General features: G+C 43.7%; 1 protein-coding gene across 1 annotated transcript in view; it reads right to left on the bottom strand.

Annotated features, from left to right (window-relative positions):
• The window catches only part of GPR149 (G protein-coupled receptor 149), a 79994-nt gene extending 60084 nt beyond the window's left edge, over positions 1-19910 (bottom strand). The window contains exons 1-2 of the mRNA XM_075268774.1: positions 18622-19910; positions 15186-15378 (exon numbers count right to left, since the gene is read on the bottom strand). Coding sequence (XP_075124875.1) covers positions 15186-15378; positions 18622-19554 — 1126 coding nt within the window. The 5' untranslated portion in view covers positions 19555-19910. The remainder of the gene's footprint in view (positions 1-15185; positions 15379-18621) is intronic.
• Between the last annotated feature and the right edge of the window lie 271 nt (positions 19911-20181).

Here is a 20181-nt window from a genome sequence, read left to right as displayed (position 1 = left end):
AGGGACTGAGCCACATGCATGCATGTTAAGGGTTAATGACCGCTCAGCAACAGCCCTGCTGGACTCTGGTAGCTCAGTGACTTTGGTTAAAGCCAGCCTTGTGACTGGGGACTATATACCAGGCAAACATGTGAAAGTGTTATGCATCCATGGGGATATTATAGCTTACCCCGTGGCCTCAGTTAAACTGGTAACTCCCTCTGGGACTGTGACCTATCAGGTCGGTGTGGTAAAACGGCTCATGTATGAGGTGATTTTGGGCCGTGATTTCCCGTTGTTTTGGGAATTATGGAAGAAAGGTAATGCTCCTGCTGCCAGTGAAGTAACTCCAGCAGAATCTGTTCCTTTCTCTGAAAATAATGGATCATGTGAAGGGACCCCTGGAACTAGTAATACTAATTTGGGAAAAAAGGTGAATGAACCTGAGGTGTGCAATGATGAATGGTTCCCCCTGCAAGTGTTAGCCGGGGAAGAAGAGGAAGAAACTTCCCCACCAGGGCAGCAGGTGCTAGATTTAGGAGTGTCTCGGGGTAACTTTGGGACTGAGCAAGCGAGAGACCCCACTTTGAGTACTGCACGTGCCAATGTTGCGGTAATAAATGGTGTACCACAGAGCCCCGAAGCTGACCACAAATTTACACACTTTGCTGTAAATAGGGACCTGGTGTATCGAGTCACCAAGTGTAACAATGAAATTGTGGAACAGCTTTTGGTGCCAAAACCGTACCGTCGCATGGTGCTAGATATGGCTCATAATCATGTGTTGGGTGGTCATTTAGGGACTAGTAAAACACAAGAGAGAGTCCTCCAATGTTTTTTTTTTGCCTGGGGTATATGAAGAGGTGAGGAGCTACTGTGAGTCATGCCCCACGTGCCAATTAAGTGCCCCAACACCCCACTACCGTAGCCCTTTGGTGCCACTTCCATCATTGAGGTACCATTTGAAAGAATTGCAATGGACCTGGTGGGGCCTCTAGTCAAATCCGCTAGGGGACATCAATACATTCTGGTTGTGTTAGACCAGGTACCCAGACCACCAGGTACCCAGAGGCAGTTCCCTTAAGAAACATGGCCTCCAAAAATATAGCTCGAGAATTGTTTTACATGTTCTCTCGCACAGGAATTCCCAAAGAAATACTTACTGACCAAGGTACTCCCTTTATGTCAAATGTTATGAAGGAACTATGCAAATTGTTTAAAATCACTCATATCCGTACATCAGTGTACTACCCCCAAACTGATGGATTAGTGGAGAGGTTCAATAAAACCCTCAAACACATGTTGAAAAAGGTAGTGGAAAGGGATGGCCGGGACTGGGACTGTCTGTTACCGTATCTTATGTTCTCCATCAGGGAGGTACCCCAAGCATCTACAGGGTTTTCCCCCTTTGAGTTAGTTTATGGCCGGCATCCAAGGGGTCTGCTAGGTATTGCCAAAGAGACCTGGGAGACTGAGGCCACCCCATATAAAAGTGTTGTGGAACATGTGGCCCAGATGCAGGACCGAATAGAGACAGTGATGCCCATTGTCCGAGAGCATATGCAAAAAGCTCAGGAGGCCCAGAGCAGAATTTACAACAGGTCTGCCAAGGTGAGGACCTTTAATCCAGGGGACCGGGTCCTAGTTCTAGTTCCCACCGTTGAGAGTAAGTTTCTGGCAAAGTGACAGGGTCCCTATGAGATTGTAGAAAAGGTGAGTGAGGTGAATTACAAGGTGCATCAGCCAGGCAGGAGAAAACCCTTTCAGATTTACCACATAAACCTCATCAAGCCGTGGAAGGATAGAGAGGCTTTGGTAGCCGCCCCGACTGTGGTTAAAGAAGGGTTACAGCCCATTCCCCCAGTAAGAATAGGAGAGGCCTTGTCAGGACACCAGAAACAGGAGGTAAAGGAGTTCCTACAGCGCAACAGAGGCAAGTTTTCTGACCTACCCGGCCGTACTCACCTGATAAAACATCATATTAAAACTGAGCCCAATACTAAAGTGAGCCTGAAGCCGTACAGGATACCAGAAGCCCGCAGAGTGGCGGTATCCTCTGAGGTCAAGCACATGCTTGAACTGGGAGTCATTGAGGAGTCAAACAGCGAATGGTCAAGCCCCATTGTACTAATCCCAAAGCTCAATGGGACATGGAGGTTCTGTAATGACTTCAGGAAAATAAATGAGGTTTCAAAATTTGATGCGTATCCCATGCCCCGAGTGGATGAACTGATTGAGAGGCTGGGGAGTGCCAGGTACATCACAACACTTGACCTTACAAAGGGTTATTGGCAGATACCATTATCTGATGAGGCAAAAGAAAAGACGGCATTCTCCACTCCTGAAGGCCTGTTCCAATATGTAGTGATGCCATTTGGGTTACATGGGGCCCCTGCTACATTTCAGAGGCTGATGGATCTGATCTTGAGACCACACCGTGATTATGCCGCTGCTTACCTGGACGATGTGGTCATTTTTTCGCCTGATTGGAAAAGTCACCTCTGTAAGGTACAGGCCGTCCTAGATGCAGTGATGCAGACCTGACCATAAACCCTGAAAAATGTGCAGTGGGTCTGGAGGAAGCAAAATACCTGGGCTACATTATTGGTAAGGGATGGGTTAAGTCCCAGGTAAATAAGATTGAGGCAATACAGAATTGGCCCAGACCGCTAAAGAAAAAACAGGTCAAGGCCTTCCTGGGCATTACCGGATACTACCGCCGGTTTGTGCCCAATTTTGCCTCCATTGCATCGCCATTGACAGACTTAACAAAGGGCGGTAAGTCAGTCATGGTAAAATGGACCCCAGAGGCAGAGAAGGCTTTTCAGAGTCTAAAGTCCGCTCTGTGTGAACAGCCAGTGCTAATCTCCCCAGATTTCAGAAAACAGTTTCTGGTTCAGACTGATGCGTCTGATACAGGGTTGGGAGCCGTCCTGTCACAGGTAGTAAATGGGGAGGAACACCCAGTGATGCACCTGAGTAGGAAACTGACCCCAGCGGAGAAAAATTATGCCATAATAGAAAGAGTGTGTCTGGCCATCAAGTGGGCCCTGGAGTCCCTGAAATATTATCTGCTGGGTAGAAAGTTTGTGTTGGTGACAGATCACGCTCCACTGGCCTGGATGAAGCAAAATAAGGAGAGAAATTCCAGGGTGACCAGATGGTTTCTCTCCTTACAAAACTTCTGTTTCAAACTGGAACATAGACCAGGGAAATTACAAGGAAATGCGGATGCATTGTCCAGGGTCTGCTGTCTGTTCAGTAAAAATGCCCAGACCTCTGGTCTGGAGAAGAGGGGGGGGATATGTGGTAAAGTGTACGGTAAGGTGGTGGACGGAGTGTATATCTCTCCTGGTTTCCTCAGCCAGGTGAGATAAAGGAAAGCCAGAGCAATAATGTTCTAGCAGAGCATAGTCTGCTGGAACTCTTGTTCCTTATTATGGGCTGGCTTTTCTGGACTGGAGGGCAGGTTGGTAGTGGGAGCCTTCCAGTCCACACCCTTACTCCACCACGGGTTTTGCCCTGAGTCCGGGGCATTCACAGGTGAGGCTTCCTTAGGGCTATTTACTGGGGAAGGAAGCTCAGTTATGGGCCTGATACACACAAGGAGTGTGTGAGGAAAACACTCCTGAGACTAACAGGTATAGTGGTGACTTTGACCTGCTAATGTGGGGACTCAACCTGCTCTAGATCAGAGAGGTAACCTACTGTATAGGTAGAGCCAGACAAGGCTTAGGTTTTTGTTATTTTGTTACTTTGCTGGCACAGTGTTTTATGCCGAAATTCCAAATAAAACACTCTGGACTTGTTTATGCTACTACCGGTCTGCATGGTGTCATTGCCGTTCCCAACCGTGTGGCCTGAACCCCTTACAATATATATATACACACACTCTGCATCAGGACCCCTATAATCGAGAGTTTCAATTGTCTATTAAAGAAAGTCTGTTTGTGGACTCATTTCCTAGCAACACCACTTGGCCCACACTTGAAGTAGTTGACAAGAAGTTTACAAGTTACCAGCCATCTGTAGAAGATAGCATAGCGCTGTACTTCAGCTACCTCTGTCAGTCTCATTGAAATGAATGGAATGGCAGCACACATATCTGACTAGTCACTCTATTCAAAATGGGTGCCAAATACTCCAGTTCTTGTGATTGCTAGAGGTCCCAGCGGTCAGACCCTCACCAATCAAATATTAACCACTGTCCACAACTTATTGTGACCAGACAACCCAGTTTGAATTTTTATGGCTTTAAACACAAGATATGCTGTAAGTGGGCAACAGATGTAGATCCCACCTCTGGGACCTTCATCTATCTCAATAATGTGGGTTCCCAGTCTACCATCTTGAAGGGAAAGTTAATGAGAGATGGGGATTAACTGCAAGACTCTCAATTCCCATGCATGGGTGTGTTGAATAGAGCTAAGCAGGCAGCTTCTGCTACTTTTGGGAACTCCCATTCAAATATATATTGAGACCCATATATGCACAGCCATCTCTCCTTTTTACTGCAACCACAAGACAAGGGTTGTGAAGATGGCTGCAGCTCCCAGAGGAGGGGCCTTCCTCAATCAGACATTGATGACATATACTAAGGGTATAGCCATAAATCTCAAAATAGGAATTCCCCTTTAAAGGTGCCCAAAGCAATTTAGTTTTATGTTGAACAGTATGACTTTTGTGATAGCCCCAGACTTAAATTATAACATCAGTTGTGATTTATTTGATCACTTGTACAAGCTGTCACCTTTGGGTCCATTTTATCGTAGTCTAAAGATTAAAATCTGCCAACACTTGTCATATATCCAAGACAGAAATTCACTGAATAGCTCACTTCTATCATTGCATTTTATACAGATTGTTGAAAGAGTTATCCCCAAAACTCAGGACAGGAATAATGTAAAAATAATTATTGGGGAACATATTAGATCATATCAGGGAGTATATTGGATTTCCATGCTTAATACTTGTGTGCCTCCCAGTATGAATTATAGGTGTGATTATTTTTCATTAGGTAGTAACTAGAGATGAGCGAACAGTAAAATATTCGATATTCGTTTCGAATAGTCGCTCAATATTCGACTATTTGAATATCGAACCCTATTGTAGTCTATGGGGAAAAATGCTTCGTTTCAGGGGAACCCACCATTCGACTCAGGAGGGTCACCAAGTCCACTATGACACCTCAGCAAATGATGCCAACACCTCTGCAATGCAACTGGGACAGCAGGGGAAGCATGCCTGGGGGCATCTAACAAGCCCAAGTCACAGTTTACCCCACCATCACAGCCTATCAAATACACAATTTATATGGTTTTATTTACATTTTGACCCCTAAAAAAAATTCCAAAACGGTGTTAAAAATTTTTTTTTCTAAAAGTCGCCATATTCCGACAGCCGTAACTTTTTTATATATAGGTGTACGGGGATGCATAGGGCGTCTTTTTTTGCGGGGCCGGGTGTACTTTTTAGTTCTACCATTTTCGGGAAATGTTATTGCTTTGATCACTTTTTATTAAAATTTTTATCAGAATTAAAACAGTGAAAAAACGGCGGTTTGGCACTTTTGACTATTTTTCCTGCTACAGCGTTTACCGAACAGGAAAAATATTTTTATAGATTTGTAGAGCGGGTGATTTCGGATGCGGGGATACCTAACATGTATATGTTTCACAGTTTTTAACTACTTTTATATGTGTTCTAGGGAAAGGGGGGTGATTTGAACTTTTGATATTTTTTATATTTTTTTTATATTTTTTTTTTACTTTTTTTTTAAATTTTTTTTTTGCAATGCTAATGCATTGCAATGCATTGCAAAAAATCATCATACAGCCTGTATACAGCCTGCAAAAGAGAGTATTTGCAGACCGGCTGGGAGCCTTTAACAAGGCTCCCGGCTGTCATGGCAACGTGACGTCGGCCCTGGAGCATGCTTCAGGAGCCGGAGATCCCTGCCAAAATGGCGGCGCCCATGCTCCGCCGGGAAAATGGCGCCTCCGGCACCTTTGACAGCAGCGCCGGAGGGGTTAATGCCTCCAATCGGTCCGGGGACCGATCGGAGGCATTAGAGCCGGTTGTCTACTGCTTAAAGCAGTAGACACCCGGCGGCTATGACGGCCGCCCGGCTCCCGGGCGGTCGCCATAGTTACAGACCCGACACGCGCCGTACTATTACGGCGCATGTCGGGAAGGGGTTAAGCTGAGCTACCAGCAGAGATTGAGGCCCTTAAACTTAGTTCAGCCTTGCACCAGCAGAGTTTTTTGCCCTTTGGGTGAGTTGAGCCTTGCAGCAGCAGAGTGTTAGCTCCTTTAAAATTTTTGGTCCCTAAAACAGTGGCTCCAGAACCATCACTCTCATTGTGTGGGATTGATGTAGTGGATTGGAGTGAGGACCCAGACATTGACCTTGATTTTGATAGGGAAATTGATAATATTTTGGCATCAAGTCCTGGGGGTAACTTTTATTTAGAAGCGTGCCTGTGTGATTTCTATTGTTCGCACAGCATACATTGGTACAAGATTTTCCTTCCCCTGTCTTTTAGGATTGTTATTAATGCATATTTATTAAAAGTCATGTTTTATAATTAATATTTCTATTCCATTTGGTGGCAGGTGTTAATAGTCCAAACAACATGCTCCAGTACTTTAGATGTAGATCAGAAACCACTTTCCCTTCCGACACCAGATTTAACCAAGCTCATCCTGCTGAGATGGAGCCACTAAAGGAAACCTTGCCTTCAAAGGCATGTTCTGGAGCTGCAACTGAGCCAAATCTAAACACAGAGTCCTTTGGAACTGAACAAAATTCACTAGCAGTATTTTTGGCCCTTAGGGTGAGTTGAGCCTTGCACCAGCACGTGTCCCATAACATCAGGCGGGCCCAAAGTTCTGCGCTAAGTTGCACAAAGTTCCACTTGACCACCGATGCGTGGACAAGTGCATGTGGCCAGGGACACTGCATCTCAATCGCGGCACACTGTCTGAATGTAGTTGAGGCTGGGACCGGGTTGCAAACTGTGGCGGCCTGCCTTGTCTCCCCGCCCCAATATTCCTGGCAGGAGTGCTGAAACACCACCCTCCTCCTCCTCCGCCATTAAATCGACCCCAACTACCAGCTGGAAACGCTGCAACACTGGCATGGGGAGACGTCAGCAGGCCGTGCTGAAGCTCATCAGCTTGGGGAACAGACAGCACAGTGCCTCCGAGGTCAGGGATGCCATCCTAGATGAGATGGCAATGTTTTTTGCCCCGCTGCACCTGGGCCCAGGTGCAGGTTGGCGCATGTGATAATGGCCGGAACCTGGTAACAGATCTGGAGCTTGTCAGACTCAAACACGGTCCACACATGGCCTATGTTTTCAAATTATTGGTGCAACGGTTTCTAACTTACCCCAATTTACACAAGCTACTGGTTAAAGTATGGCGCTTGTGCTCCCAGTTTGGCAAGTCTACAGTACCTGGTGCTAGCCTCAATACACTCCAGCAACGCCTACATCTGCCTGAAGCACTGGCTGTTGTGCGAGGTCACCACACGCTGAAACCCTAGATACCGTATGTTGAGCAGGGTGTGTGAGAAGCAGAGACCTTTGATGGAGTTCCATCTACAAAACCCAAGGGTTCATCAAAGTCAGCTCCCTCAGTTTCTGCACCATGAGTTTCCATGGGTGGCAGACTTATATGAAACCCTATCCCATCCTTTCCACTGGGCAAGAAACATTAGCATGCGCTCATCACAATTGCTGATATGACAGCTGCATTAAGCAGGGTGCAGGGTACAATGCAAACCAGGCCCGAGCACCAGGAACAGGTGTTACAATGGCTAGCGGATAATGCTTCCAGCTGCTTTTCCAGCAGCCGGTCAGCCACTACCTATAGTCGTGTTCATACGCAAGAGTCTGCCACTCCTTCCTCCCAACATGCCCAATCTTCCCAACAGACTCATCCCACCCTTGCGCCCTCCCAGGATCTCTTTTCGGGTCCTTTTACTGTCTCTCCCTCTATTGAACCACTTCCCGAATCCCAGGAGCTACCAGACGACTTTTTGTGTACTGATGCCCAAACACTGAAGCATCCGCCATCACCTGGCAATTTTGTGGTTGTGGACCCGCAACTAGCATTTATCATCCTCAGTGATGATGATAAGACACAGTTGCCATCAGGGCATGCTGTTGTCATGTGCGGTTTGCAGTAAGAGGAGAGTGAGCAATTGGAAGAGGAGTTGGTGGACTACGAGGCCACCGACCCTAAATGGACAGGGGTAATGTATAGTGGGGAAAGCAGTGTAGATGTGGAGGCAAGCTAAGCAGGAAAAAAGGTGGCTGCAGGCAGAGGCATGTCCAGAGGCAGCAAGGCCAAAGATTTTCCATGTACTAGCCACTCATGCAAAATTTGCCCATGTTGCCAGACTAATTCCTCCAACAGGCTAACAACTGCCATCCGGTCCACACCCACCAGGGGCACACTCTCCATGGTCTGGGACACGTTAATGGCACCCCCTGACCAAACTACCGCCACTGAGGGGCCTAGTGTCACCAGGAGGGACAAGTATAGGCACCAGTTGCGGGAGTACCTGGCCGACCCCAGCCCTGTCCTCTCCGATCCCTCTGCGCCCTACATTTAGTGGGTTTCCAAGTTGGATTTGTGGCTGGAACTTGAGCTCTACGCATTGGAGGTCCTTTCCTGCCTTGACGCCAGCGTGCTATCAGAAAATGTCTTCAGCGCAGCCGGTGGCATCATCACGGATAAGCACAGCCAGCTGTCAGCTGTCAGTGCTGACCGGCTGACGCTGATCAAAATGAACAGCCACTGGATAGACTCATCATTTTCATGTCCAGCAGTGTCAAGCACCCTGACATGATGTTTGATGTGTGTGCTCACCCTCTACAATTCTTCCTCATACTCCTCCACCATCAGCGTTGCACAATTCTGCTCCTACTAGGTTCAATTCACACTCATGCCCCCAAACTCTTCTGGTTAGAGGCTCAATCCACCCTGATTCCCCCAACTGTGTTAGAAGCTCATTATAAGTCATGCCAAGTAACACACTGGCACTCATGGCTGACTTTATGTTGGATTGCTTCTCAAGAGAAAAAGGCATAGTTCACATCATGAGGAGCAAACAATACTGGATTGAACAAAAAATTGGATTGAGCTGATCTAGCCTGATTGAATTACTGTGTCTCCCACTTTGCTTTGGGGGGTAAACCCTTAAAAATTGGATTGAGCTGATATAGCCTAACTAAATTGCTGTGTCTCCCACTTAGCTTTGGGGGGTAGACCCTTAAAAATTGGATTGAGCTGATATAGCCTGATTGAATTGCTGTGTCTCCCACTTAGCTTTGGGGGGTAGACCCTTAAAAATTGGATTCAGCGTACATAGCCTGACTGAATTTCTGTGTCTCCCAGGTAGGTTTTGGCGTTACACACCATGAAAAAATGGATTGAACGTACATAGCCTGACTAAATTTCGGTGTCTCCCACCTAGGTTTTGGGGGTACACACCCTGGATATCTGGATTAAGCGTACATAGCCTGACTGAATTTCGGTGAACTCCCACCTAGGTTTTGGGGGTAGTACACCCTGGATATCTGGATTGCGCGTACATAGCCTGACTGAATTTCTGTCTCTCCCACCTAGGTTTTGGGGGTACACACCATGAAAACCTGGATTGAGCGTACATAGCCTGACTGAATTTCTGTCTCTCCCACCTAGGTTTTGGGGGTACACACCGTGAAAAACTGGATTGAGCGTACGTAGCCTGACGGAATTTAGGTGTCTCCCACCTAGGTTATGGGGGTACACACCCTGGATATCTGGATTGAGAGTACATAGCCTGACTGAATTTCTGTCTCTCCCACCTAGGTTTTGGTAGTACACACTGTGAAAAACTGGATTGAGCGTACATAGCCTTACAGAATTTCGGTGTCTCCCACCTAGGTTTTGGGGGTACACACCCTGGATATCTGGATTGAGTGTACATAGCCCGACTTAATTGCTCTATATCCCTGTTTTGGGGTTACACACTGCCTGAAAAGCTGGTTTGCACATATATATATAGCAAGAAGTAACTGCTGTGCATTCCTGCTATTTTGTGGAGGACACCCCTAATAAAAGCTGGTTTGCAGGTATATACCAGGAGGTAACTGCTCTGTATTCCTGCAAATTTGGGGAGAGGGGGCGACACCCCAAAGAAAAGCTGGTTTGCACGTATATAGCAAGAAGTAACTGCTGTGGATTCCTGCTATGTTGTGGGGGACACCCCTAATAAAAGCTGGTTTGCACGTATATAGCAGGAGGTAACTGCTCTGTATTTCTGCAAATTTGTGGAGGGGGGGACACCCCAAAGAAAAGCTGGTTCGCATGTATATAGCAAGAAGTAACTGCTGTGGATTCCTGCTATTTTGTGGAGGTGCAGCTGCACCTGGATTTCTGTAGGGGTCACCACTTTAGAAACCCCAGTCCCTAGCTCTCCTATAGCTCTTGCCGTATCTGTCTGCTAGGTCATCGTGCTAGAGAGCCAGGAGTTGTCGGGGCCAAGACTAGCTTGGGGACAGCTGACCACCACCCGTAGGCAGGGCCTAGCTAGCCACCGTAGTGCCAGGGATAGTCTCCCTTCCCTGTTTCCTTTAGCGGTGCAACCTGCAATCTGGAATCTGGGTCTGGACTCAGACACGAACGTAACAGTATGTTATCTGCAGGAAAAGTACTTTTATACAGATGATTCTTTCTTAACCTTCCTCTTAGTTTGACATATCCAAATATACGTATCATGAGATGACTGGCTCTTCAAGACAATATTGTTTTCTAATATTTTATTTTGAGATGTTTATCCTGTATGTGTGGTCATCCAATGGTTGTGTTTTGAACTGAAGTCTTTCAAGGGTTTTGTCATGATATTGTGTTGAATTGCTTTCATTAGAAAAGATTAGTGGATGTATGTTCTCCCTGTGTTTGCGTGGATTTCCTCCCACTCTAAAAAGACATACTTAAATGAAAAGATAAAAAAAATGTACATTGTGATCCCTATATGGGGCTCACAATCTACATTTAAGAAAAAAAAAAAAAAAATTAGTGGATGAGTTGACCAGCTTTGAACAAATAACTTTTGTGTTATGGCTGACAAAGTAAAACTATTTTTTTTTTTTTTTTTTTAAAGCTGGTCATCTTGTGCCATTTATCTTGGCATAATCCAAGACAGACGAACGCTAAAGTGCGGGCACATCTGTAAATCAAGAACATAGCTGTCAAGTGTATGCTACATAAAGAAGCTTCCGCATAGCATAAAGGGGTATTCCCATCTCAGCATTTATAAAAATATCTATAGGATATGCCATAAATGCCTGATAGATTTGGGTCCTACTGTTGCCTGCTCAGCTATTTTCAGATCTCCTACACAGGTGAATGGAAAGCCCCATATTTGCACAACCCCTCTCTATTTTCTTGTGGCCATAACTGAAACCCCACTGTTTTCAAGAAAAATGTGAGCGAGAGAGGTGGGATCCACATCTATGAAGGTTATCTAAGGATTTTTCCTTAAATCTGAGATGGAAATTCCCTTTAAATATTTAACATCTACAGTACGAATCTCCATTCACCATGCTTCACTTTGTTAACCAAATCGCTACTGACAAGTTTAATCGAGACCTGTTCACAATAAGCAATTCTACTCCTTCAGAGACAATGAATGCCTTATATACATTGCCATTAGCGTTTGGCAAAACTTTTTAGATTTGTTTTGCAAAAATTTGCAGATTTACCTGCTAGTTTAGTTTTGGGCCAAAGTTTTTTGGACCTAACCAGAAGTGGTATTATTAGGGCTCATGCACTCGGAGTTTATTTTAGAGCTTATTTTAGCATAATACACGTGTATAGAATACACGTGTAAAATAACACTCCCATTGACTTCAATGAAATCTTTTACACGTGTAAAAGCCTCCCATTGATTTCAATGTGTAGTGTGCGTAAAACCAGCACACATTGAAGTCTATGGGATTCTGTTTTACAGCGGTCACTTTGACACGTGTTTACGTGTCTGAATGAGCGGAGCGTATACTCCGTGTGAAGGTTCCCTTAGGCTGCCTCCACACGGAGTTTACGCTCCGCTCATTCTGACACGTAAACTCGTTTACAGTGAGCGGCGTAAAACAGATCCCATTGACTTCAATGGGTGCCGGCTAAAGCACGGTACCCATTGAAATCAATGGGAGGCTTTTTAACCTATTGTTGTGTATGCAAGTATCACATTGAAAGCAATAGGTAAAAAAGCCTCCCATTGATTTCAATGGGTAGCGCGCGTAAGCCGGTACCCATTGAAGTCAATGGGATCTGTTTTATGCTGTTCACTCTGAATGAGTTTACATGTTAGAATGAGCGGAGGGTAAACTCCGTGTGAAGGGAGCCTTATACTCTGGGGTGTCTTCCTCAGGGGGACGCTGCATTCTGTTATTGGGCCTCAGCTGTCATGTTATGCGTGTCAACGATATGACACATAGACGCAAGCACAGGAGAGGACAGGGACCAGCACCAGATACTGTGACAGAGCCCAGAGGAGGTGAGTATAACTGTTTATGTTTATCCTCTGAGGTCTAAAGAGACTGCAGAGTGTAATAGTGGTTTGTGGGTGGTGAACCCCCAAAGTTTTGGAAACTAAAATGTATAATTTTTGGTGCTTACAAACCAGTTTTCTCATCCCTAATTGATATGCTATTGGCATGGATTGTAGTTCTATGTCCCTGTAAATTTATTTAGAGGGAACTATAGTTTTTTTTTCTCACCAATTATGTGAGAATCTGTGAGAAATCTACTGAAGCATTCTCTATCACTTGCTGGAGGTGTTTTTCCCTAAAAGCGCCTCATGGAGGCACCATATGGCAGCACACATGAGACATACCGTACCGCAATTTGCATTTTTCCCACTGAGTACGGAGGGAGCACTGAGTGTTCCTACCTTCGTGATTCTCTCATGCATGCTACTTTTTTACTTTACTACTGGAGCTATTTTACATTTATAAAATAATGCATTGTGCATTATTCTGCTAAATTATATTCTCCATGACAATTAATAAGCCTGTAGAAAAATACCTGTGTTAAATTAAAATATGTTTGATAGAGCAAATGTCAGTTTTGCATATTTTCATTCTCTGTGACTCCAGTGGGTGGTTGTGTTCTTTTCTTGAACTTTGTAGTAGTTTCTATTGCCTGCGGGGGATACTTTCACTGGTGTTATAATGCTGAGTGTCTGGTATTGTAAGGCATGCTGGAGAATACTCTTCTAATACTCGTTCTTTTCTAATGCTTATGAGTCATGCTATACATCGTGTGCTTGTGTAAGTGCTCTTGTATACCTAGAATCAGCAATTAAGAAAGAGAAAGCACTGTCATGTAATAGACAGGGTAATTAAAAACAATATCTCAGCGGAAGCATAAAGAAAGCAAAGAAGTGATAAATATGAGTAAGACCCTATCCACTATGATCAGAAGGACCTTGTTGCCTTATGTTTTTTTCTTGTACTTTATCATGTTAACTTTTTTTAGCTAATTGTTTATGCTGCTTTGGTTAATATGCAGACAATTTTGATAGAAACCAATAGCACAAAAGAAAATGAATTCTGCAAAAAGAAGAGCCGCTAATCCAATGTCAAGACATCAACTACATAGCTGTGATAAACTTAATTTCACATATACAAAAGCAGGCCATAGATATCCCTGTATGCCACTGTACTACAATGCTAATTAAAGTGGATGTCCAATTCAATGAATAAAAAAGGCCATATACAGGAAATTATGTGAAAATTAAAAAAAAAAAAAAAAGAAAAGTTAACCCACTTTGTATGTGGTCCCAGGTTTCAACAGCCAGAGCCCATTTCTTGTTGCTGGTCCCTCATGGTGTCTGCTGCTGATGTTCTCTTTGCATCTACTCACTGACCTCAGCGTTCACAAATGTGGCATAACCACTGAGACCAGTCAGTCATGTGTCTGTGTTCAATTCACCACTGAGACCAGTGATTGGCTGCAGCTGTCACCTGGTCAAAAAATGGAACATCAGCCACAACTGTCATCAGGCACCAGCAAAAGCAGGGAAAGGGCTGGTCCCCCTCTGAGATTGCTTTATTGAAATATCTATACCAAAACATTAAAAAGATGGCAGCACTGCAGTCATATGTGGGTACAAAAAATCCTCCAGAGATGTAAACTGTAAACCCACTTCACACAAAAAATCTAAAAAACAGGGACAGCACTCCAAAAAGTGAAGTTAAAGATGTTAAGTGTATTCAACCAAACGCAATCCTTCATCAACGACATAGCAGTGATAAACCTACTTTCACATAAGAAAAAGGTCAGAGATATCTCTGTATGCCCATGTGCTACAATACTACTTATTACTTGAATAGGAGCGATGCTGCACACAGTCCCCATCCACTATCAGCTTCCGGAACTTGGAGGCTGCTAGAACAACTGTTCGGTGCAGGGTCTTTGTGTTGGACCTCAACAGATCATATATGCTGATGACCAATTCAGGAAAAAGATCGCCAGTATAAAAAAATCAGTTTCGGGCCAGAAAACCTCTTTAATGGATGGTTTGTACAATGTAATTCTTTTATTTTGTATCTCAAGACAACATTACAGACAGTCCCATTATTCCATCAACCCAAACGATTAAGGGCTGACATTGTGGACTGATCAGTGGCTGCAATGGATTATAGCTCGAGGTAAACATGTCTATTCAATTAACCAAGCAGTAGTTATAACTAATCTATAGGAAATGAATACAAGACCAATTCTTTCCCATATACAATTTCTTAATGGAGTACTAAATCTTAAATATAAACAAGACATTTTGCCCTCACTATTTGTCATTCTGCGGCATTTTCTGAATGTTTTTGAAGCAATCTTCAAGAAATCATGCACAGAATAAAAGGGGGTAAACTTGCTGATCTGCTCCATTTTTGCCCAAAAACTAACTTAATGTCTTAGCCATAGGATGGGGAGGCTTCTGTTGCAGGACAATGAGGAGGAGAAGAGGGGACATGGCTACGATCCTGGGACACAGACAGAAGATTTTGTACATATGTTTGTTACATTAGCTTGGTTATCAGTGGCGATTAAAAAATATAATTCTACATAAAAACCAACAGGTGGTCAATACATTTGATGAAGAGATTGATATATTATTTTTATATTACATAAACACATCAACCACTCACCTTGGCAGTCTTCTGCTGACATAAAATATGCATTCCTTCTGCAGTTGATGATGCAGCCACAAGGGAGGTGACTCCAATGCTCAGATAAAACAAACAACGAAGTGGTTGTAGCAGCTAACAAAGTCAGAAGAAAACTTAATGTCTCAAAAGAACGGTTTTGGAAGCCAACAATGTGTTGAACAGCCATCTGTATCTGTAAGATAAGATTTGATATTAACTGTCCACTCCACAATTCAATAAAGAACAAAATTTACATGCGTTATACATGTTACATTATTTATATCCGTATTATTATCCCTGCATAATTAAACTCATAGGGGCTGATCTATCAAGACCAAGGTTTTCCACATTGATCTTGATAATTCCTGCCACAATGCCACAATTTATGATGAGATGTACACCTGAAGATAAAGTAGGCTAGGTTCATGCTTGCACTGGACTCTTCGCTGTTTGTGTCCACCAGGGGACCCAAATGACAGGGAGCCTGTCACTAAAACAGTGGTTGCACGCAGACATCCAAAGGACCCAACTAAGGTTTCAGTATAAAAAATGGCGGAGAGAAAAGTCCTCCGTGCAGGTCTTTTCTCTCTGCCAATTTTTGGTGTATTCTACGGTGGCATCTCCTATAGAGATTCCGATGAAGATGTGAACCTAGCCTTAGGAACATCCTCCAAAGGCTGTGCGCCTAAACAGACATCTTCGCCAGCTCTTTTTCAGATCCTTGCATAATTGATGATAAATCTAATTGGGCCAACAACCCGCCCCCACCTTTTAGGAAGGTGGCATGCAGAGTGCAAAACTTAAAAAGTCACAATTTTTGTGCAAAAATCCAGACATGCCCAAAACAATGTAACTTTTTTCTTGGCCACACTAGCAACGATAAAACAGCTCCATAGTATTTACACAGTAAAGTTAGGCCCATTTCACATCTGTGCTCGGGTTTCCATTCGGTGGAGTCTGCTTGAGGATCCCTGAATGGAAATCTATCTGTATACCTTAGGATACCGGCAGACCCATAGACTGTAATGGAGTCCGTGTGGTTTCCATTCCATTTGATTTCCGAATGTAAAATGTGGAGAGAAAAGTGCTCTGCATATTTCATGCGAATAGGAAAACGGAATGGCCCGAATACAGATGTGAAGCAAGCCTTTAATCACAAGGGTTCACTTATACAGTGGGCCTAAAAAGTTAATGTATAGTATGGACAGTATGTATGTCCAAGTTGGTCAACTTTTTGATAAAAGTCTTTGCTTGAGTAAAGGCTACCTTACACAGCCCGATGTCTGGACTGACAAGTGCCAGTCAGAGAGGGATATAACACATTTACTCGGCACTAGTTTGCATCACCCTTTCACACAGACTGATGCTAAAGCCAATTTTTCTTCCCCCTTAGAGTTTCATTGATTTTAGGCAGCACATTCCTGTTTACACAGGATATATGGTACCAAAACTGTATCAGGAACTAACTCACATACATGGATCTGTTATTGGTAACCATCATCCTTACAATTCCTTACCCTTGGTTCAAATCTGCGTTTGGTAATCCGTTCGGGGAGTCCGCATGGGGACCTCTTGAACAAACTACCGAATGCATTTGCAAGCAGTGTGCAGTGAACGCACACGGACCCCATATAATGGACCCCATATAACTGGAACACTGCTTGTCAGTGCATTTGGTAATCCATTCAGGGGGTCCCCATGCGGGCTCCCACAAACGGATTACCAATGCAGATGTGAAGGAGGCCTTATACTTAACTTGATAATTGGCCCATGTAAATGGAGCTTACAGGAGATTTCCAGGACTATAATATTGATGACCTATCCTTAGAATGGGTCATCAACACCAAATTCATGGGAGTCTATCAAATGCACCTGTGCTCATAAACGGTGCGAACAGGGCATGGCATTTTGGTGAGCACTGTCTCCTTTTCTCAAGCCAGTGATATCATGTTCTTTGGTCATATGGCCTTGTGAAGAGGCTGCAGCACCCATCCAAAAGCTCTGGCTTATTCAAACTGCTGATTGGTAAGGGTACTGAGAGCTGGACGTGCACCATTCTGATATAGGTGACCTATGCCAAGGATTCTTCATCCATAAACAGTACATGTGTGAAATATTTCCTTTAACTGTACTGCATAGAAATCATCAGTCTCACCCTGGGTGACGTAAGTACAGTATATTTCCTCAGACGCTTTTCCCTCACAAGGAGAAGTGTTTTTGTAAAACAAGGAATCATGATTGCCTTTTTTCTCTCAACGACCTTACCTAAAATACCCAAATCACTTTCGTTTGTAAAGGAAGAAGATTAAGAAATTGTAATTGATAAACCGTGGTTTAACTCTTTTTCAGTAATATGTGGTTGGCACCTTACTGCAAGGCTTGGCATAACCTCATGTAATACAGTGTAGGCCATCTACAGTACCCGGCCCCACAATGATCAGCTGTTATTCCTTATCATGGGCCCAACTAGGAGGGTTGCAATGCCTTATGGATCTGATATTCAGAGAAAGGGATGTCATTTCCTTTATGACTCTGTTTGCATAATATATTAACCATTAACAGCTTGCTCACGGATGTAACAAAATGGGCTTAAGCGCGCCATACGAACGCAGCCATTTGAAATAAGCCTTAGGTAGAAGTCTCAGATGGTAATATTGTGGCAGTATTAATTAGAAAAAGTCTTTTTTCAGACTGTATACTTATGCAGAAAATTTCTAGCTAACATTTGCTGAGAGGTTGCTCAGATGCAGTTGGAATGAGGGGTAGTCTTGATCTTTTAGAGCACCTTAAAATGCACCTGACCTGGCTGGACAAGCCGAAAGTAGTAAAAAAATGGCATCCAGATAATATACCGGTATAGTGCCGATACTTTCACCTTTTACCACTATGTTCTATACTCTTGTGCCTATCTGATTCTGGTGTAGCAGTGTGAACTACTGATACTTATGGTAAGTCTAATACATAAATTCACATTATTATTCATTTTAATAAAAACTTATTGATCAACATCCTCCTAAATCCTGTAATTGGGAACTTGGCGAACTCTACCATGGTTTAATTAACCTTTTCCTCACAAAAAACATCTGCTCACATTAATATGTATCACTGCAGCCATCTCTGACAGGCGAGTACTTAATAAAACATATATTTCTTCCAGTTCACTGCCAGAGCATTGCCTGTGTGACATGTCAAGGTTGCAGGCACCAAAAAAAGCAATAAAGGGCTTTTACTTTCAAGGGGTATATGATAGAGTAGCATGTCACAAGCATTTAACCCATTCATAGTGGTCGGTTCAGTACTTCTACTTATGTATTCAATAGCTTAACTGCAAATCTAGCAATGTTTAGCAGATCTAAGACATGCATAGAGATTAATGAAACTGTCTTTTACATGACACATTGCTTTTTATTGACAGTATTAAAGAGCATGCTTTTACCATGATTGGAAGCCAGAGAATGACTTTAGTCAAAGCAAGTATCAGGGAAAAGCGCTTCTGAGCGTAGAGCACGGTCGTGCTCCGGCTTCCTCTCACGCCGCTTGTGCCGTGCCGATCATCCCCCAGACTCCTCTTGTACACAGCCTCGGAGCTCACACAATTCTCATTGAAATTCTTCAAGGTTTTTCCAGCAGGATTATCAGGAGACATAGACGAGGCATTGCTGCCCAGAGGTGTATTGGGGGTTAGATAACCTTTAGCAATATCTCTATAATTGAAATATAGAAGTTGCTCCTGGTTATCCGAGCAAAGCAACTGGTGAGTTAGAGGGACAGAGAAGACAGTCAGAACACAAAAACAGAAAGAATAAAAAGCAAATAAAAACAAGACGTAAGAACTGGTGCTGTCTATAAGGCATCCCCAAGACGTGGCACTGTAAGCACCCCAACCACAAAAAGGAAGTGCACTTATTAGCAAACTAACAAGCCATGTGTTGACAATTGCGCATGATATCTTAGGAGGCATTTTGGTAGTTTCATAGTTTGCTGGTTTGGTAGCTGTGCAGAAGTTATAGAAAATTATTAGAGATGCCTTTAAATTGCTTGATACTCCCTGAAACAGGTAGAGGAAAGCTGCGGCGGTGCACAGAGGCGGAAAAAGCAGGTTATTAGTCCATTGCTTTACCATGAAGATGGATGCAGGGACCACACAAAGTAAGTCATCCACACACAAGGAAGCCACTAACATAGACAGCGCAGATCTGTTCTTTATCCTCACCAAGGATACCAAAGAATAAATGCTGCTCACCAATACAGTCAATGTCAGTGTTAATGTAAGACAAAAAAGAAGTAGATTACTAGAAGAGGGGGGCTTTGGTGTCTCTGTACTTAATCTAGTGCTATTTGCATACAGAAGAGTTGTTGGAACCGACATGTTTTATGATTGTATATTCTCTTAATCTAAGATAAGGTTTATTGAAGTCGAGGAATCCATACTGCTCCAAGGCTCCTTTTCTCAAATCCAAAGTGACTATTTTCCCAACTCTGCTATTCCTCGGGAAGCTTCACTGTTGTAAAAGTTCCGTTACAGCTGCAGATGACTTTGTCAAGAGGAGCGTTCCGGTGCCAAACTCTTGAGAAATGCACTGAGCTCTATGTAATAAGTGTCCGCAGCTGGAAAGTTCACAATCCTTGGTGTGAGGTCGGGGTGCAAAGGCAGCATCTCCATCCTTTACTCAAACATCCTGTAAGATGCGGAGGGAGCTGAGGAGCGGATCCAGTCAGAGCATGTTTGCTCCAGGAGGATGGTAGTAGAGTGAGATGTTCTTTGAATCAGTCTGTTCGGAGCTGCAGCAGGGAGGAGTCTGCTCAGCTCTCAATAGGAAGAGAAATCCAAGCACGAGTCTGATCTATGTAATCTCCTCGCCACAAATTATTCCAGCGTCTTTGTACAACTGTTCATCTCCAAAGGTGTTGTGTCCCTGAATCTTTTGTATTCATAGACTCCATATATGCCGCATGAGCAATACTTTTCTTGCATTATAATTTTATAATATTTTTT

Source organism: Leptodactylus fuscus, chromosome 3 (genome assembly GCF_031893055.1).
Source record: "Leptodactylus fuscus isolate aLepFus1 chromosome 3, aLepFus1.hap2, whole genome shotgun sequence".
NCBI lineage: Eukaryota > Metazoa > Chordata > Amphibia > Anura > Leptodactylidae > Leptodactylus > Leptodactylus fuscus.
The sequence above is the reverse complement of the archived record's forward strand: the minus strand, read 5'-3'. Positions and strand labels throughout refer to the sequence as shown.